We start from the raw sequence: 17,191 nt of genomic DNA on the forward strand, positions 1-17,191 counted from the left end.
CAATTGTCGCCTGTGGCTCCGCCCCTTGGCAGTGACGTGCCAGGATGCAGACGTCTATTACGTCGTCATGAGAAGGAGAAAGAAAAACTGCTTCACAGGCTGGTTTTAGTGATCACAGGGGAAGAAAACAAGTAACTCAGCACTGTTCCTTGTCCCTCGCTAACGGCACGATGCCACGACAAGCCCGTGTTGTTGCTTGTTGTAACGTAGGGTGAAGAGAAGACGCTCGCTAGCTCGTTAGCTTAGCCACGCAGTTTGACAGCCGACGTCACGAGCCTGTAGCTAGCTGGGCTCTTCCCTCTCAGTAAGTAAGAGTTTACGTTATAATAAAACTAATGTTAACGTCTAATGTGGTATAGACAGATGAATGTTACTATGAACACTTCAGCTGACTTTAAGGAGACAATACATTGTTTTGTGAGTTTAGTGACAAGCTAATGTTAAGTTGAATTTATTCTTTTTGCTAAGTTAAGCTAACTTATTTTACGGTTAAAGTTAGCTGATTTAACGTGAGCTCAATTCAATGTAAGAGTTTAAGGATTTTACTCACTTGTTACACATTATATTTAGACACAATAGTTATGATGTGGGTTTGGTAACAACCGAAGAGTTTATAGGGAGTGAATGTTTTTTGTTTTCTCTGACACTGATTTGACTAAATGCTGTTTGTTTTATCAATCCGTCAACCTGACGTTAATGAATTCGTCATTAAGGTCAGGTGTCTCATGTAAACTACTCTCACGTCTGCGAAGTATTTGACACTTTGAGACTCGTCAGTTCGTTATTTAGATATCTGAGATTACATCCTGTACTCCATATGACCAAGATGACCTTGTATTGCTGTGGCAGGTGTCTTTCAAAGCTCAGGAGAAGCTGACTGTTGTCAAATTTCATTTAAACATTGACTTGGTGGCTAAATTCTGGGTTGGCACTATAAGTCTTGAAGGACAGTAATGTTACCAGTCTTTTAATAATTTAGAGGTGATTGTAGTTTTAATGAAAGTGACATAATGTTCAAATCTTTAATCTGACGTAAAACTATTTCATCCAAACAGAGAAACAAGAAAGTTATCTTCCGTTGTGTGTTTTTTTTATAGCTACATTATAAGATTATTCGTTGATTTTTAACTTTAACATCCAAGAAATGGAAAAACAAATTTGAAATAGGGGGAAATGTCCTGTTTCATTAAAATAAGTATTATTATGACATTTTCATATCTTGTTTTGGTGCAAAGCTTATAAACAGCTCAAAGGTATTTAGTGAAACACATTGTCTTCTTACAGCTTTTGTGTCCTGCGATTTTCAGTAATATATGAATGTCTCTTTTGATTTTGATTAGGATAAAATAAATTACTTAATGCATCGTGCCGTCCGACTATAAATAACTAAATGTTTTTCCCCAAGATCCTGAAGTGACTATCATAATATGTATTTAGTAGCCTGTTGTTTTTATTCTGAGAAGAGCCTGTTGTTTCTCTCATAGCGTTTGTCCAGACACTGTGATGCATTCCCTCTATGTTATTGTTTCTAAAGCCAAGGACTTGCAGTTTTATGTTAGACAATAAATTCTATCCTTTTTGTGTCCTTTTAGAGAAAGCAATCATGACACAGAAAGTCAATCTGTGTTCAGTTTCCCTTGGAGTGGTGGGAATGACTTGCGGCTCCTGTGTCCAGTCTATCGAGCAGCGCATCGGGTTGCTTCCTGGAGTGATACATATAAAGGTAGATTCAGTTTTTGCAAAGATATAAGAACATTTTATACTTTTCTCTTCAAACAGCATTTGTTTTTATAATAAGGTGTAGTTCATAACAATTCTGACTTTGAATTTCTTGCTGGCAAAGTTTAAACCCTGATCTGAAATGACTGGATGTTGTGCCACATAATCTGTAATTAGTATTATAACCTTGTTGAAAAAGACATATATGTATCTATTATTATTTTAACCAAAAGTCCCTGCCCATTTTCGGGTAATGCAGTTTGATACATCCCACAGTCAAACTCCCTCAGGCTGGTCTGCTTTACAACACAGTAACATCAATGAACAGCTTAATTGCAATAGTTGTGGTCTGCTGTTTTGTTTATTGTGTGTTTACCCCTCAGGCTGGGAGTAAATGAGAAGATAATGTAATATTGTGCTCCAGATTAAGCACTGCCCTTTGCAGGACTATGACAGCAGGTCGATATGCAGTCGTGACCCACAGTAAATGTAATTTATGTCTTAAGAGAATTTGGTTCCTGGGTCATTTTAAGCTTATTTCTAAAGACATGATGTGGGAGGAGTGAATAGGTTTTTCTTTGTGCAACAGTCATTGTCTCATTTCTTGCACCTCCCCCGTCTCTCATTCTTAGAAAAATAAAAGTTAATCCCACAGGCAGGCACACTCGTTTTAACAAAATCCCTACTGTGGTTTGTAACTCATGGTTCAGTCAAGTGATCCATTCAGTGTGTCACATGTCTCCTTGCTAAAGAGGAGGCGTTAAGGGTCATCATGCTGACAAAACATAATGTGAGCTTAGGCAATGTATTCCCTTTACCTTATTATTATATACACACACACACACACACACACACACACACACACACACACACACACACACACACACACACACACACACACACACAAGGTCCACTGTTGACTCTGTGCAGATTCATGGTTAGGCTGAAAAAAAGCCATAAAACACAAATGGAATTGAAGGATGTGACTATGGTTACATAAGGCTAGGGTTGGGCGGATGTTTCTGTTTCCATATCGTCCAACCGTGGTTACTCAACATTGCGAGGTGGCTCAGTGTCTAATGGAGCTTTAAAATATTCAAACCGTTAAGATTTCTGCAAGTTACACGAATAAACATTTATAAAAATGTGTGAACATTCTATATAAATACATTTAATGGCAATGACTCCTCAAGCAGCAACTCCTTAGCAAACAAATATGTGTCTGTGCTTGGTGCAACTATATCACAAAATATTATGTTTCATTATGCTTCCTCTCTCTCTCTCTCTCTCTCTCTCTCTCTCTCTCTCTTTTTCTCTCTCTCTCTCTCTCTCTCTCTCTCTCTCTCTCTCTCTCTCTTACACTCACACACACACACACACACGATGAGCAACAGACGCTTCTGTAATTGTTTCAGTCCAAAAGTCAAAATATATTGATATGCTCTTCATATTTGTTTGAGTTTAATCTTTTAAAAACAACGTTTACTGTTTTCTTTCACCTGTATTAACGGGGCGGTCTCGCAGCGTGTAACGGCATACATTTTAGCCCTACTCCTTTCAAAACCCAGGAACAGTTTGTCAGAGACAATCATTGCTTTCAGCAGTATGTTTCTGTTTCATTGGTGTCTGTTGTATGGACTTAAATTAAACATTCAAAATAGTTCAGATATAGATGATTTTTAAGAACCAATTTTGAATGTCAATTTTGGCCAGTTTTGACATCTCTGCCTCCTACAATTTAGCCCCGCACCTTTACAACCTGTAAACAGTTGGTCAAAATTTGTCTGTAAAGTTCCTTTTTTTATTATGCTTGGTCGTATCAACCAGGAAGGAGCGAGGGCTTGTTTATTGCTGCTTTCACCTTTAATTTAGTTATTAACCGTGTTGTTGGGAGTAATGAAAAACTCAAGTCAATAGTTATATCCTAACTGATTTATTTTAGCCTGATACCTTTCACACTTACTGAATGTACTTTCTATAATAACTTAATTCGTTGCTTAACCTTGACCTTTATTTTGTAGGTGTCTTTAGCGCAGAAGAATGCCACGGTAATATTTGACCTCAGCCAGCATAGCCCAGAGTCTCTGTCAGAGGCCATTGAGGACATGGGCTTTGAATCAAGTCTATCAGACTCCAGCACAGCTACACCCATCTGTACGGATACCCAGCTGATCCCCACCTCAAGCCTGAAACCTGAAGCTCAACAGGAAGCTTTGGAGAAACTGTCTCAGCTTCAGGGAGTGTTGGATGTCAGAGAGAGCCCAGCCCAGATGGGCATCACTGTTACCTTTGTTCCTTCCCTGACTTCTGCGCAGCAGCTGAGTGAGGTGGTGACCATCTTAACAGCTCTGGAGAAGCCCACAACCAGCAGTCCAATGCAAAAAGGCCCAGCCTTGTCTCCATCTCACGACACGGGAGGCGGGGTGGCGCTTCTTAAGTTGAACATTGAAGGAATGACCTGCCACTCCTGCACCACCACAATTGAAGGGAAGATTGGAAAACTGAAAGGGATTGAAAAGATCAAAGGTGATGTACTTGAGCTGTTTACTAGCTGTGAGCCATGTCACACTGTCTGAGCTAGAATCAATATACTAACACAGTTGCTGCACTACACAGGAATACACATCTTATATCTGTATAACTGTCTGTCATGTCATTGTGTGTGTCTGGCTCACTGTAGGTTCACCACTGAGAAGTTGCTCAGCGAGATATGACAATAAATGAAATCCCTCCTCTGATGTTGTAATGTCGACACACAAACATTAAACACGCCTACCTGGGTTAAGGGATATTCTCATAAATTTAAGTTTCTAAATGGAGTTTAACAAAAACAATATATTTATGATAACTATGTCAATCTTAAGTACTTTTCAAAACCCAAGTTACAAAGTAACACATTCAGGCAATTGCAGCAAATTCCTATTAAAGTAATATGTTAAATATTCTGTGAACGCAAAAGCGCTGTCCTCTTTAGTATTAAGGTTTAAAAGACGAGGATCCAACATACAGGATTGTATGGTACTAGATACGCTTCATGTTCTTCAATTTCATCTTTGCAAATATGGACATGAATGTTGTTTTTGTGACTTTTTTTTGTCTGTTTCATTGGTTGCAAAACATCTTTTTATGCACAGTCACTTCCTGTTTGAGTCAAATATTGCCTTTTCTAAAAAGTCCTCTGTGCTTTGCGTTGGTATTTTTAACTTTTACATGTCTTTATTCTCCACAGTTGTGTTAGAGACTCAGGAAGCCACAATCGTGTACCTGCCTTACCTCATCACTGTCCAAACCATCACCGACCAGATTGCTGTTGCTGGCTTCAATGCTTTTGTCAAGTCAAAGCCTCGGCCTTTGCAGCTATCCCTCTGTGAAATCGAACGTTTAGTTGATTCTCAAAAACCAACTGTTTCTTCGCCGTCGGAGACGTCAGAAGAGACTGAAATCTTCATAGACACGACACTTATCCTGCTGAAGGTGAAAGGCATGCACTGCCGTTCATGTGTGATCAATATCCAAGACAATATCTCTATGCTGCCTGGTGTCTCCTCTGTGGAGGTGTCTCTGGAGAAGGAGAAGGCTTCCATCTGCTATGACCCTCTAAAGGTCACTGTGACTCAGTTGCAGCAGGCCATTGAGGCGCTGCCTCCGGGGAATTTCAAGACTCAAACCTGGGACTCCTCTAGCCCTCTCTGTTCTGTTTCGCCCACGCCTGCCTTATCGCCACCTCGGCCTACACGAGCAACCCAAGCAAAACCTGCTGCCTCGCAACCATGCTTTACCCAGCCACTAGCATCTTTAGTTAATATTCACATTGAGGGCATGACATGCAACTCCTGTGTCCAGTCCATCGAAGGCATGATTTCCCAAAGGAAGGGGGTGATTTCAGCCCACGTCTCCCTCTCTGATCACAAGGGGACCTTTGAATATGATCCCCTCCTGACCACACCAGAGGAGCTGAGGGAGGCTGTGGAGGACATGGGCTTTGATGCATTCCTACCTGGTAAGACAGTGTGTGTGGTTTTTGAGAAAGCTGTCGTAACGTATTTATCTTTGTTACCTCTGGAAGCTCCTCTGCCAGAAGGGAGCGGTTAAACTGTGAGCTTTCATTTACAAGCTGACATTTGTTGTCCACAGAGACCAACTCTCTGCTGCCTGCACCAAATCTCAGTCTCTCAAAGTCTCTGAGTCTTTCACATGTGAAAGATAAGGAGTTGGACAGTGACCTACACAAAGAAATCTTTCGGGGACACGACAAAGACACACACTCCAAATGCTACATCCAGATAGGAGGGATGACCTGTGCTTCCTGTGTGGCAAACATCGAGAGAAACCTCAAGAATGAATCTGGTCTGTAAAAAAACACCAAAAATAATTAACCAGGACAAATTGTATGTCATTGCTTTCCCCAGGAGATAAACATCTTTAATGTTGTGCAGGTATCTACTCAGTGCTGGTAGCACTCATGGCCAGTAAAGCAGAAGTGCGTTATAACCCCGAGCTCATTGACCCTGTGAAAGTAGCTGAGTGTGTGAAAGAGCTCGGCTTCACCGCCTCGGTTATGGAGAACTACGAAGGTTCAGATGGAAACCTTGAACTAGTGGTGAGTCACTGTACGGTTGCATTGACATTAGGTTTGTGTTGCATTAGGAAGAAAAGATACATTCGACTTAATCATTTATCTCCACAATATCAAACCCCTGAAAAAAGTTTGCATTCCTAGTTGAGAAAAGAGAGATCGACCTCCTTTTCAGGAATGAATCCTGTCAGTTCCTCACTTTGTTTCCCTTTCTCTACTTGACGGCTCCTCTTCACTTTCTTTCAGGTCAGGGGAATGACGTGCGCCTCTTGTGTTCACAAAATTGAATCCAGCCTCATGAGAGAAAAGGGGATTATATATGCCTCTGTTGCCTTGGCAACCAACAAAGCACACATTAAGCACGACTCTGAAATTATAGGGCCGCGAGACGTCATCAAGCTGATTGAGGTATTTTTGTTTTTTGAACCATTGATTCAGGTATTTCTTAATTGTAAGGATAGCACATTTGATCACTAGTTTGTTATTTTTAGAATCTGGGGTTTGAAGCATCTTTGGTGAAGCGTGACCGCACTGCCAGCCACCTGGACCACAGCAAGGAGATCCGACAGTAAGTATCATTTTGTTTTTGCAAGAACATGTCCCCCATTTATGTTTTTTTTTATTGATTTGAATCCATCTGTCCAGCACAAGTGTTTCTGATATAGCTAGAATCCATTTTAGAATCCATTTTATTACGAATGTTCTTTTTTTTTTATGACGACTCAAGAATTCATTTTGTTTTTTCTCAGAAAACGGTTCTGTTTTTAGGTCGGGTGGAAACTGCCCCAGATAACATTACTCAATGGATTCTGTTATTACAACACCCAACTCTATACATAGTGCTGCCAACCTTGCAATTTGGCATTGTACGAGTTCCCTCACCAAGAGCCAATGAGATTTTGGATTATTGCAAAAAATAAGAGCTAATGAACGTTTGGTTCAGCAAGTTCTTGAACGTTTGATTCAGCAAGATAATCTTCACAATGAAACACCACTTTTACAATATTGTTAGCATGAAATGCAATCAGAATAAATAAAAACCGCAAGTGCCATGACATTAGGTAGTTTCATTTAGCCACTTGTTATTAAGCACCATGTATGAAAAAGGAGTATTTGTATCGTAGAATAAATTTCTGGGTTTTAGCATTGCTACAGCGCTCTATTGCTATAGTGTGAAACTATAAATATTAAACACAGCCTTGTTTAAGGCCACGGATAGTTTTATGTCAACTTGGAGAACTCTAGTTGGGAAAAGATGTTTTTGAAACATGTAAATAAATGTGGGAATATGATGGTTGTGATTTTAATTTTTGTTCTCTGCATAATACTTTATATACAAACATACTGGCTGTTTATTCAGCATTATGTGCTGTATATGCAGGGGATGCTGAATGCATGAATTAAATGAATTAATTTCTAACACACAACTGTCTCTGGTCTTTTAGGTGGAGGAAATCTTTCCTGGTTAGCTTGTTTTTCTGTGTGCCTGTGATGGGCATGATGACCTATATGATTATCATGGACCACCAGATGAATGTTTCACATCAACACAATGCCACAGTGGAGGACCGCAACCACTACCACGCCACCATGTTCCTGGAGAGACAGCTGCTCCCAGGGCTCTCCGTCATGAACCTTCTCTCCTTCCTCTTTTGTGTGCCCGTACAGGTAGAAATTGACCGCACTTCCAGGAACAGGGATATGAAAATTTCAGCAGCACTTACAGATTTTTTTCTTTTTGAAAGAGGCACTTGTTCAGGAGAAGTGAGAAACTCTGAATGAAATGTTTGTGATTTCACTAATCATGGATTTTCTGTTTATCCCTCTCTTTAGTTTATTGGAGGTCGCTACTTCTACATTCAGGCCTACAAAGCAGTCAAACACCGATCTGCAAACATGGATGTGCTAATAGTTCTGGCTACCTCCATAGCCTTCACCTACTCACTGGTCATCCTCATAGTTGCCATGGTGGAGAAGGCGAAAGTCAACCCCATCACCTTCTTCGACACACCACCAATGCTCTTTGTCTTCATTTCCCTGGGGCGCTGGCTGGAACAGATAGCCAAGGTTTAGCTCATTATTGATATCTATGACTTGAAATGCTGGACCTGAATTGAATGTGTTAGTCAACAGGAAATCTTCTTCCTCCACCCAGAGCAAGACATCAGAAGCTTTGTCCAAGTTGATGTCTCTACAAGCCACTGAGGCCACAGTGGTCACACTCGGCAGTGACAACTCCCTTATCAGGTACTCCTTGTTCTTTGTCCGCATTTTGTTTACACTAGACTTTCATATCTTAAATTGCTTTGACTGCATATCTTAATGTTTGCAATTTAAATGTCAGTAGAAGGTCTAACTTGACATAACAAAGGCTGCATAAACATGTAAGAATGGCACATTTTTCTATTGAAAGTGTAATTTAAAATGTTATCCCAGTTGTAATCGTTTGTATTGTCTGAAAACCTCACTCGTCAATTTGATCATTCAGAAATGCCCACTGCAAATATGTGAAATAAAAACACATAGTGTGAATTAGTTCTCTGTTGTCTATCCATCACATTGAACTTTACTTCAAGACAAATAAAACAGGGAATGTCTTTTTGATCTGGTAATCTCGCTGAAAGAAATCTGCTTGTAAAACTTTGCATAGTTTCCTGCTGTATTGTGAAATATAATTACATCAATAGTGTAGTATCAGTCTACCCTTGTAGCAACACTGTATAGTTAATGTACATTGTGTGTTTCAGTGAGGAGCAGGTGGATGTTGAGCTGGTGCAGAGGGGCGACGTGGTGAAAGTCGTTCCTGGAGGGAAATTTCCGGTAGATGGCAGGGTCATTGAGGGACACTCCATGGCCGACGAGTCACTGATCACAGGTTGGTTGCAGTGAATGAGTAAACAAGTATCTATTTGTATATTAATTGGTTAAGCTGGACATTTATAAAGTAGTTTGCCAGTCATGGAAACACCTGGAAATGTATTAACGTGGCTAAATATACTGGAAATTATCTGTTGTCCAGGAACATTTTAATTGTATTTTAGTCCTGATTCCTGAAATGTGTATCTTTTAACGGTTTGTCCTTTATTGTGTTACCTACTGGTGCAATGATGACAAAGTTTACTACAACAAATATAGTCTTCATCATTACTAATAATGAACATGTAGTCTTTGATTATTTTTTGAGTGGTGGTTTCTGCTAGAGCTACAGTATTTGCTACAGATGTCCTGCTACCTTTTCTTTTGCCTCAGACTGTTGTGTTTTCTGACCAGCTGTTGCTCTGTGACTCCAGGTGAGGCCATGCCAGTGACGAAGAAGCCTGGGAGCATTGTGATTGCAGGCTCCATTAACCAAAATGGCTCTCTGCTCGTCAGTGCTACACATGTAGGCACGGACACCACGCTGTCTCAGATTGTCAAACTTGTAGAGGAGGCTCAGACTTCGAAGGTGAATTATGTGGTTTGAGGTCCACACTGTGTACACATGCTTTGAAGGTCATTGCTCAGTTGTTAAAAGGCTGACTTTTTCATTTTTAGGCTCCCATCCAGCAGTATGCAGATAAGATCAGTGGCTACTTTGTCCCCTTCATTGTTGGCATATCCGTTCTTACGCTGATCGCCTGGATTGTCATTGGGTTCCTGGACTTTTCTCTCGTGGAGAAGTACTTTCCTGTGAGTCTTCTTTTCAATCTTGATATCTGTACCGATAAATAGATCATCAGAAAATTACTTCTAGTATGTTTTTAACCTATTTAAAGCATTCGACATGACTAAATGTTACTGCATCGGATATCATTTCTTAATTCTGTGAAACTTCATTTTTTTCAGAGATAGTGAAAGTGCTTTGTAATTCATTTGGAAGCAAATCTAACCACTCCATTTCCTCCTTGCAGGGTTACGACAAGAGCATTTCCAAAGCTGAGGCAGTGATTCGTTTCGCCTTCCAGGCCTCCATAACAGTGTTATGCATCGCGTGTCCCTGTTCTCTTGGCTTGGCAACCCCGACAGCTGTGATGGTGGGCACAGGGGTCGGAGCTCAAAATGGCATCCTGATAAAGGGAGGAGAACCACTCGAGATGGCGCATAAGGTGTGTTAATGATATTCTGACACTCATATGTAGTCAGCCAGCTATGTAACAGGCCAACTGTCAATTTAAACGCATTATGAAATGGCTTTGGTTTTCTAGGTTACAAACCACACCACGTAAATTGGGTACGTAGTAGCTGAACCGGTGGCTCACAAACAATTGTGTAAGAGAGTTTTTTGGAAATGTTGACATGCTGTCTCATATACATGCCAAATTACCTCTTGCACAGCCATTGGCAGTTTTTTATAGTGGTTTAATTTTCTTCTCCCTCATTCCACAAACGCCCACCCTAATCTGCCTCTGATTGGCTAATACTCGTTGCTTTCTTCGCAGAATTAGTTTAAGATGTGGATGTTTCCATAGTAATTGCAGCCTTGTTGTATACAGCTGGTCGTGTGCGGATTAGGTAATTCCTGAGGTGCAGGTGGCACCTCGCATGGCAGCCTCTGTCATCAGTGTGTAAATGTTAAAATGTAGTGTACAGTGCTTTGACGCTCGAAAGGTGCTATATAAATGCAATTCAATGCAAAATGTTTTTTAAATTTAAATTCCATTGGCAGGTCCAGTCAGTGGTGTTCGATAAGACTGGGACCATCACGTATGGCGCTCCAAAGGTTATCCAAGTCAAGATAGTTGTGGAGGGGAACAAGATGCCTCGTTCTCGATTGCTGGCCATCGTGGGTACAGCGGAGAACAACAGTGAACACCCTCTGGGAGCAGCTATCACCAAATACTGCAAACAGGTTGGTCGCTAGCCTAAATCTAACACCCACACTTTACAATCTCAAATCCATGTGCTCCAGTTGTTAAACAGTCATTCTTTTTGGTGTGAAGGAGCTCAGCACAGAGTCTCTTGGCGCATGCACCGACTTTCAGGCAGTCCCCGGCTGTGGCATTCGGTGTCAGGTCAGCAACACAGAAAGCTTACTGAACCAGGCAGACAGCGATAGCGAGGACAACAACCAGCGCAACAGCGTCCTCGTCCAGATCAGTGACACCAGGATGTCCACCAGCTCCCACCCACTCATCATGGACCCACAGCCACTAAGTATGTTGGGAAACATGTTGTTGTCAGCGTGTATTTAATAGAAATACTCAAACATTTTAATTTAGTCGTTTCAGTAAATGCTGTTCACCTTTATGTTTTCTTGCTGTTGTCTAACCCAAATGATCTCTTGTGTGTAGGCCTCGTCCAGACTGCCAACTACGTTGTGTTGATTGGCAATAGAGAGTGGATGAAAAGGAATTGCCTGCAGGTTAGACCAGATATAGATGAGGCCATGGTGGAGCATGAGCGCAGAGGACGCACTGCTGTTCTAGTAGCTGTAGACAGTGAGTAGTGCTGTTCAGCATGAAATGCACTCTTTTATCTATGTGCCATCATTTCCTGACTGCTTACTGTTACGTTATTGTATAAACCTCTTTGCATTCCTATTACTGAGTGCAATATTTTAATTTCAAAGTATTTTCCTTTTGTGCATAGACCTGCTGTGTGCGATGATAGCCATAGCAGACACAGTGAAGCCGGAGGCTGAGCTGGCGGTTCACACTCTGATCAGCATGGGTCTGGAAGTTGTGCTGATGACTGGAGACAACAGCAAGACAGCACGGGCCATTGCAGCTCAGGTATAAACAGAAAGTGGAAACAGAGCTCGATGATGTGACAAATCAATATATTAAGAGTGAGAATCTGTGCTTTAATACACATTTTAAACATATTTCTAATATACTGTAGAAGAAAAGAGTAATATAGTTTGAGAAGAAAGCATTTTTAATGTTAATATAAAACTACAATATTGTGTTAACCAAATTTGTATTGATATCAAGTCTCTGTCACGGTGTATTGGAGACATTTTTGGTAATATTCAGGGAAAATTATGAGAAACAATATATTATTCCAAAAAAATAAACAATTGCGCAAAACTGTGGTTACACGAGCTGCCGTCTGAGTTTCGCTTTAATTATTGTTGTTATGGTACGGATCTGAGCGAGGCGCCGGTCATGAAAGATACATATGCGTTTTCTTTCATGAATATAAATAAATACATGCTAATATGATTAATGTATTTTCATGACTGACATTGCCAAATGTGTACATTTCTTTTTACACTCTGAATATTACCCCTGGCTCCATAATTTATTTTATTTCATACCCCAGTCAGAAATGTTTTGAAAGCTATTTTGACTCCGCTTCTCCGACAGGTGGGCATCAGGAAGGTGTTTGCAGAGGTGCTGCCCTCCCACAAGGTTGCCAAGGTGGAGCAGCTGCAGCAGGCAGGGAAGAGAGTAGCCATGGTGGGTGACGGGGTCAACGACTCACCCGCTCTGGCCATGGCTGACGTGGGCATTGCCATAGGAACCGGGACAGATGTGGCCATAGAGGCAGCAGATGTGGTGTTGATCAGGGTGAGAATTTGTGCTCAATGTCTCTGGCCTACAGACCAGCTGTTTCATAACATCAAACATAAGATGTGTGCCCTGCAGCACAGAGGCAGTGTGAAATGCAGGATCTGGCATTAAAGTGTCACAGAAAACGCACCGTATGCAACACTGTCGTGACACCAAACGTGTAATACAAGTGATACTGCAATATGCTATATTTTGCTAAACAACAGCATATGACATTTCACATTATTCGTGTGACTTCAAAAAAGAAAAAAAGAGACATTCCCTTTATCGAAGTACTTTAACTTATGAATACAAAAGTTGGTTATTATCTAATGAGGTGCTGCGTTGGCGCAATCATTTAATAATATCCTGTAGTGTGTGACGTGCCATTATTTTTAAATCTTGGAGTGTGGGCATCTGTGAAGAGATTCTCCTTCTGTGTCTGATCGACAGTTTTGGCTAAAATTTTAAAAAAAATCCTGTAATCCAAACCCAGCTTTAGTTGTCTTAATCATTAGTTTGTATCACATTATTATCAAGAAAGACAGCAATATTGCTGTTTTTTGACTTGGTTGAAATAAAATATCAGTTTAAAACTGCAGTTGAAATGCTTTTTGTATTCAGTTCCCTTTGTACAACAAAATAATTTCCTTTTTTAAAGATTATTTTAATAGGATAATAACTTAATCAGTTACTTATCGCGAGGAACATTGTTGTTGTGGTATTCACCATTGTCATATAATGCATATTTTCTTCATGTCATGCAGCTTGAATATTGCTAGTCAGAATAATGCTAGTAAGAATAATGCTTCTCGATGTAAAATATGTTTGTTTGGTTCTGTTTTCCAAATAATTATTGTCTCTATTTTGTACCACTGGTTTCAAACATTCTTGTTAACCTCTCTGCAGTTATTACTTGGCATGTGGTTTTAATTTTATTATGATGCACAACTTGTCTGATATTACAACCCTTTTCATTTGTCTTTATTTTGTAATCTTGTCGGCAGAACAACCTCCTGGATGTGGTGGCCAGCATCGATCTTTCTAAAAAGACTGTCAGAAGGATCAGGATCAACTTTGTATTTGCTCTTATCTACAACCTGGTTGGCATTCCTATTGCTGCTGGTAGGTGACTGCAAAAGATACATTTTTTTTGACGTCATCACATTGACAGTCTCACAGTGCTAATCTGAACCGTGTCCGTCCACAGGTGTGTTTCTTCCCATTGGTCTGGTGTTACAGCCGTGGATGGGCTCTGCTGCCATGGCTCTGTCGTCTGTCTCTGTGGTTTTGTCCTCCCTGCTACTCAAATGGTAATGAGTTATTTACTGCTTTGTAGGGGCCTTTCTATCTTTGTGCTTTGTTTTTTCACCCTTTTGATAAGTTTCATCTAAAACCATTTTTCCCCATCACTTTTCTGATTTGTCTCTCTCTTTCTCCTCGGCTTTGTTTAGTTACACTAAGCCAACAGCTGAGCAGTTGGAGGCCAGGCTGGGTTACAGCAGAAGGCAGGGAAGCCTGTCGGATGTCAGCGTTCACATTGGCATGGGCGACATGCGTCGTCCCTCCCCGAGACTCAGCCTGCTGGACCGCATTGTGAACTACAGTCGCGCCTCCATCAACTCCCTGCGCTCGGACAAGCACTCTCTCAATAGCCTGGTGCTCAGTGAGCCCGACAAACACTCCCTGCTGGTGGGAGAGGCGCTGTGTGAGGAGGACTTTTGCTGAATACATGAGGCTCACATGCAATGACTTTTATATAAATGCCGAAGAAGTAGACGATGAATGCATTTATTCAAGGCTTAGAGATGCTGAGCTTAAAGGGTCACACTGAACAACGGTCCATCCATCTGTTGTAGATGCTTTAGGGCAGCGCTGTTGACTTACATGCCCCTCGTTTTATTTTAGCTCAACCAGCTGATCACATGCACTCCAGAGCTCGAGGGTGTTGCTTTCTGTCCCTCTTTTGTTGAGGTCACTACCCTCAGGCACACGCTGACCAGCCCTTTGACACTCTGTGTGCATGTGCATGAAGCATCCACAGAGCCGACCTCAACCAGGAAGCAGAAAGATGATGAGCACCGCTGCCAGTACAATCTTTACCACCTCTCCAAAGACATTTTAACAGTGGTGCCCCGTATAAGAGTGGACACTACTGATTTCTGACTGAAATTTTAACTAATTTCTTTCAATGAAAAAATATAATAACACTGTTGTATAATGTATTTCAGAGTATTTATATTAACTTTTTATTTATCATATTCTTTGTGAAAAAAATGAAGTTGTTGAATCCAAATGCAAATTTTCACTTTTAATCTCCCAAAATGTGTAGTTACTGAGCGAGGCGAAGAAGCTCAGTCGGTGAAAAGAAGTCTTACAACTTGCCGAAATCAGATTTCTAAGTGCTAATAGAGTGATAGAGTGTAAATGTCAATGTTACCCAAGTGCCAATTGAAGTGCCACCTTGGTAAAGTCCAACACATTCCAAAGATAGCATTGGACAGAGGTTATCTTGGACTGAGTGGGAACTAGTGCACAGCGGTCATCGCTGCGGACACTGAGAATGGTGACGCCAGCGATAGAAGGCTCGTCAAATGTTTCTGTAACTGCGTCTTTGCCTCATGATACCAGATGTCAGTCACTTAATGGAAATTGTTACATGGATGACTTAGTTTGTGCTTGAATTACTTTATTAACTCGTTGCAAAGAGAAGGTTTTGTGTCGTGATGCTGAAAAAGCCAAACGGGCCCTTTTAACAGAAGACATTTTGACTTGTCATAGTAGGAAAATGTACAGGTGCAAATAGTCAAATGAATGAAGGCTGGATTACATTTAGCTGTTTTAGTTTCATACTGTGCATGCTGGCTCACTTGGAATGAACAGTTGTTAGTTAATGTTAACACAAGTGACTTTTTTCCTACTATAAAAGGCCAAAAATGTCTGCTGTGTAAAAAAAGCCTTTTGCAAATGCATTTGTTTTCTTTCGGCCGTCACACAAGACAATATGTTATGGTTTCCGGGAATATCTTTCAGTGGTGTAAGTCTTTGTGCTTTTTTTAAAAATGTGAATCACACTGTTGCCCATGATCAATGAAACATCTTTAAACCCAGGGGAGCAGAAACACACAGCTGTGTCTCAGCACCACCAAACAAGTTACTGAGAGACAAATGTTGAGCCTTTCTTTAAAATCATACAGTACAAGTTGTATCATTGAGAGGACATCTTTCAATCGTAGGAAGCTACTTTTAAACTGTCTACTTTCGTTCTCCTGTAAAAGTATAACAAAGATCTTCTGCATTACTATTGACTGTGTACACTCAGGAGATAATCACTACAATCCAGCTATTCCTGTAATGTTTGTGTCTGAACCTCTCTAGTAATTATTTCAGATAAAAGGAGCCGGCGGTTTCTCCTGCCGCTTTCCCATGATGCATTATGTTATAACTGTCAAAGCGCTCCGTGTGCAATTGGTTTCGTGCATTGCTTTGTAAAGACGTCCGTCGTAGGGCTTCAGATCTGTGTGCAGTCAAATGAAGCAAGTTTGCTGTTTTTCATAGTTCTTCTGAAGATTATGTGCCTTGAATAAAACACTTTTGTAATGTCATTTGTCTGTTTCCACTTTGAACCAGAAGATGGCGCTTCATAGCTGCAGTTAAACATAATCGACAAACACCAGATGCAAGGTTTCATCAACTTTTATTTCTTCCAGTTAGTCTAAACATCACATCACCCCAGTGTACTGCAAAACAAATACCATATTTTTTTGTTATATTAAAAAGAAAAATGCATTGCTATGAATTTAAACTGTAAATTACTTCTTCCTCAAGTTGCTTTGTATCGCTTTGGCTATAGAGACATTTCATCTCATTTGGTAGGTAGAAGATCATGACTTTTTTTTTCTTTAGGTAGTTAATTTCGTATTTTTGAACACGTTAAAGGTGAATTGGTTCACATCAGATGCAGTCAGAGGTTAAGGGACAGTGTCTAACAAAGGGGAAGTTTAAAATTTGATCATCTTTCCTTTGATGTACTGAAAAGTATTGCAGTCAGTAAACTGAACAGGTTTAACACGTTTGTGCAGCATTTGAAATATGTCGAATTATTGTGCTTTTCTGGACTAACACACCAAAACAGATGAAATTGGAAAATGCTACATTCAGTTACCTTTAACACTAAATAACAAACTTCACTTTGAACAGCTCCACCTCCAACACATCTCTCCAGACACAATGACGATCTAAAATAAAGTCACTTTTACAGCAATATATGGAAGTAGATTTACAGTATATTAAACATTAAACACCTCACAGGAATTACACATCATGATGAGTAAAAGATCCAATGAAAACAAATCATTGTTTACAAGACTTTGATGTGTTTCAAATACAAAATCCTTCTTAAAGTTTCAGAATTAGAATAGCT

The 17,191-nt window shown here is 40.4% G+C and overlaps 1 protein-coding gene across 1 annotated transcript; it reads left to right on the forward strand.

Moving 5' to 3' along the window:
- Nucleotides 1-49: 49 nt before the first annotated feature.
- atp7a (ATPase copper transporting alpha) lies at nt 50-15,937 on the forward strand. Its single transcript, XM_068585771.1, has 23 exons — nt 50-304; nt 1,593-1,723; nt 3,741-4,245; nt 4,949-5,719; nt 5,854-6,066; nt 6,156-6,319; nt 6,542-6,703; nt 6,787-6,863; nt 7,741-7,963; nt 8,129-8,362; nt 8,451-8,542; nt 9,043-9,170; nt 9,586-9,740; nt 9,830-9,964; nt 10,186-10,380; nt 10,941-11,123; nt 11,215-11,428; nt 11,566-11,712; nt 11,864-12,006; nt 12,583-12,786; nt 13,776-13,893; nt 13,979-14,081; nt 14,223-15,937. Exons 2-23 carry the CDS (start codon nt 1,604-1,606, stop codon nt 14,494-14,496), a joined length of 4,560 nt encoding a protein of 1,519 aa, XP_068441872.1. The 5' UTR covers nt 50-304; nt 1,593-1,603; the 3' UTR covers nt 14,497-15,937.
- The last annotated feature ends 1,254 nt before the right edge of the window (nt 15,938-17,191 follow it).

This window comes from Clinocottus analis, unplaced genomic scaffold, assembly GCF_023055335.1.
Source record: "Clinocottus analis isolate CAN_PGR_092001 unplaced genomic scaffold, fCliAna1.0.p SCAF_10, whole genome shotgun sequence".
NCBI classification, from domain to species: domain Eukaryota; kingdom Metazoa; phylum Chordata; class Actinopteri; order Perciformes; family Cottidae; genus Clinocottus; species Clinocottus analis.

What these genes read in the sequence shown, in the direction of transcription:
- atp7a (XM_068585771.1), top strand. Translation starts at nt 1,604, where the DNA reads ATGACACAGAAAGTCAATCTGTGTTCAGTTTCCCTTGGAGTGGTGGGA. An exon ending in ATGGAAACCTTGAACTAGTG is followed by an intron (nt 6,320 to 6,541) that starts GTGAGTCACTGT and finishes ACTTTCTTTCAG; the next exon opens with GTCAGGGGAATGACGTGCGC. An exon ending in CACGGGCCATTGCAGCTCAG is followed by an intron (nt 12,007 to 12,582) that starts GTATAAACAGAA and finishes CTTCTCCGACAG; the next exon opens with GTGGGCATCAGGAAGGTGTT.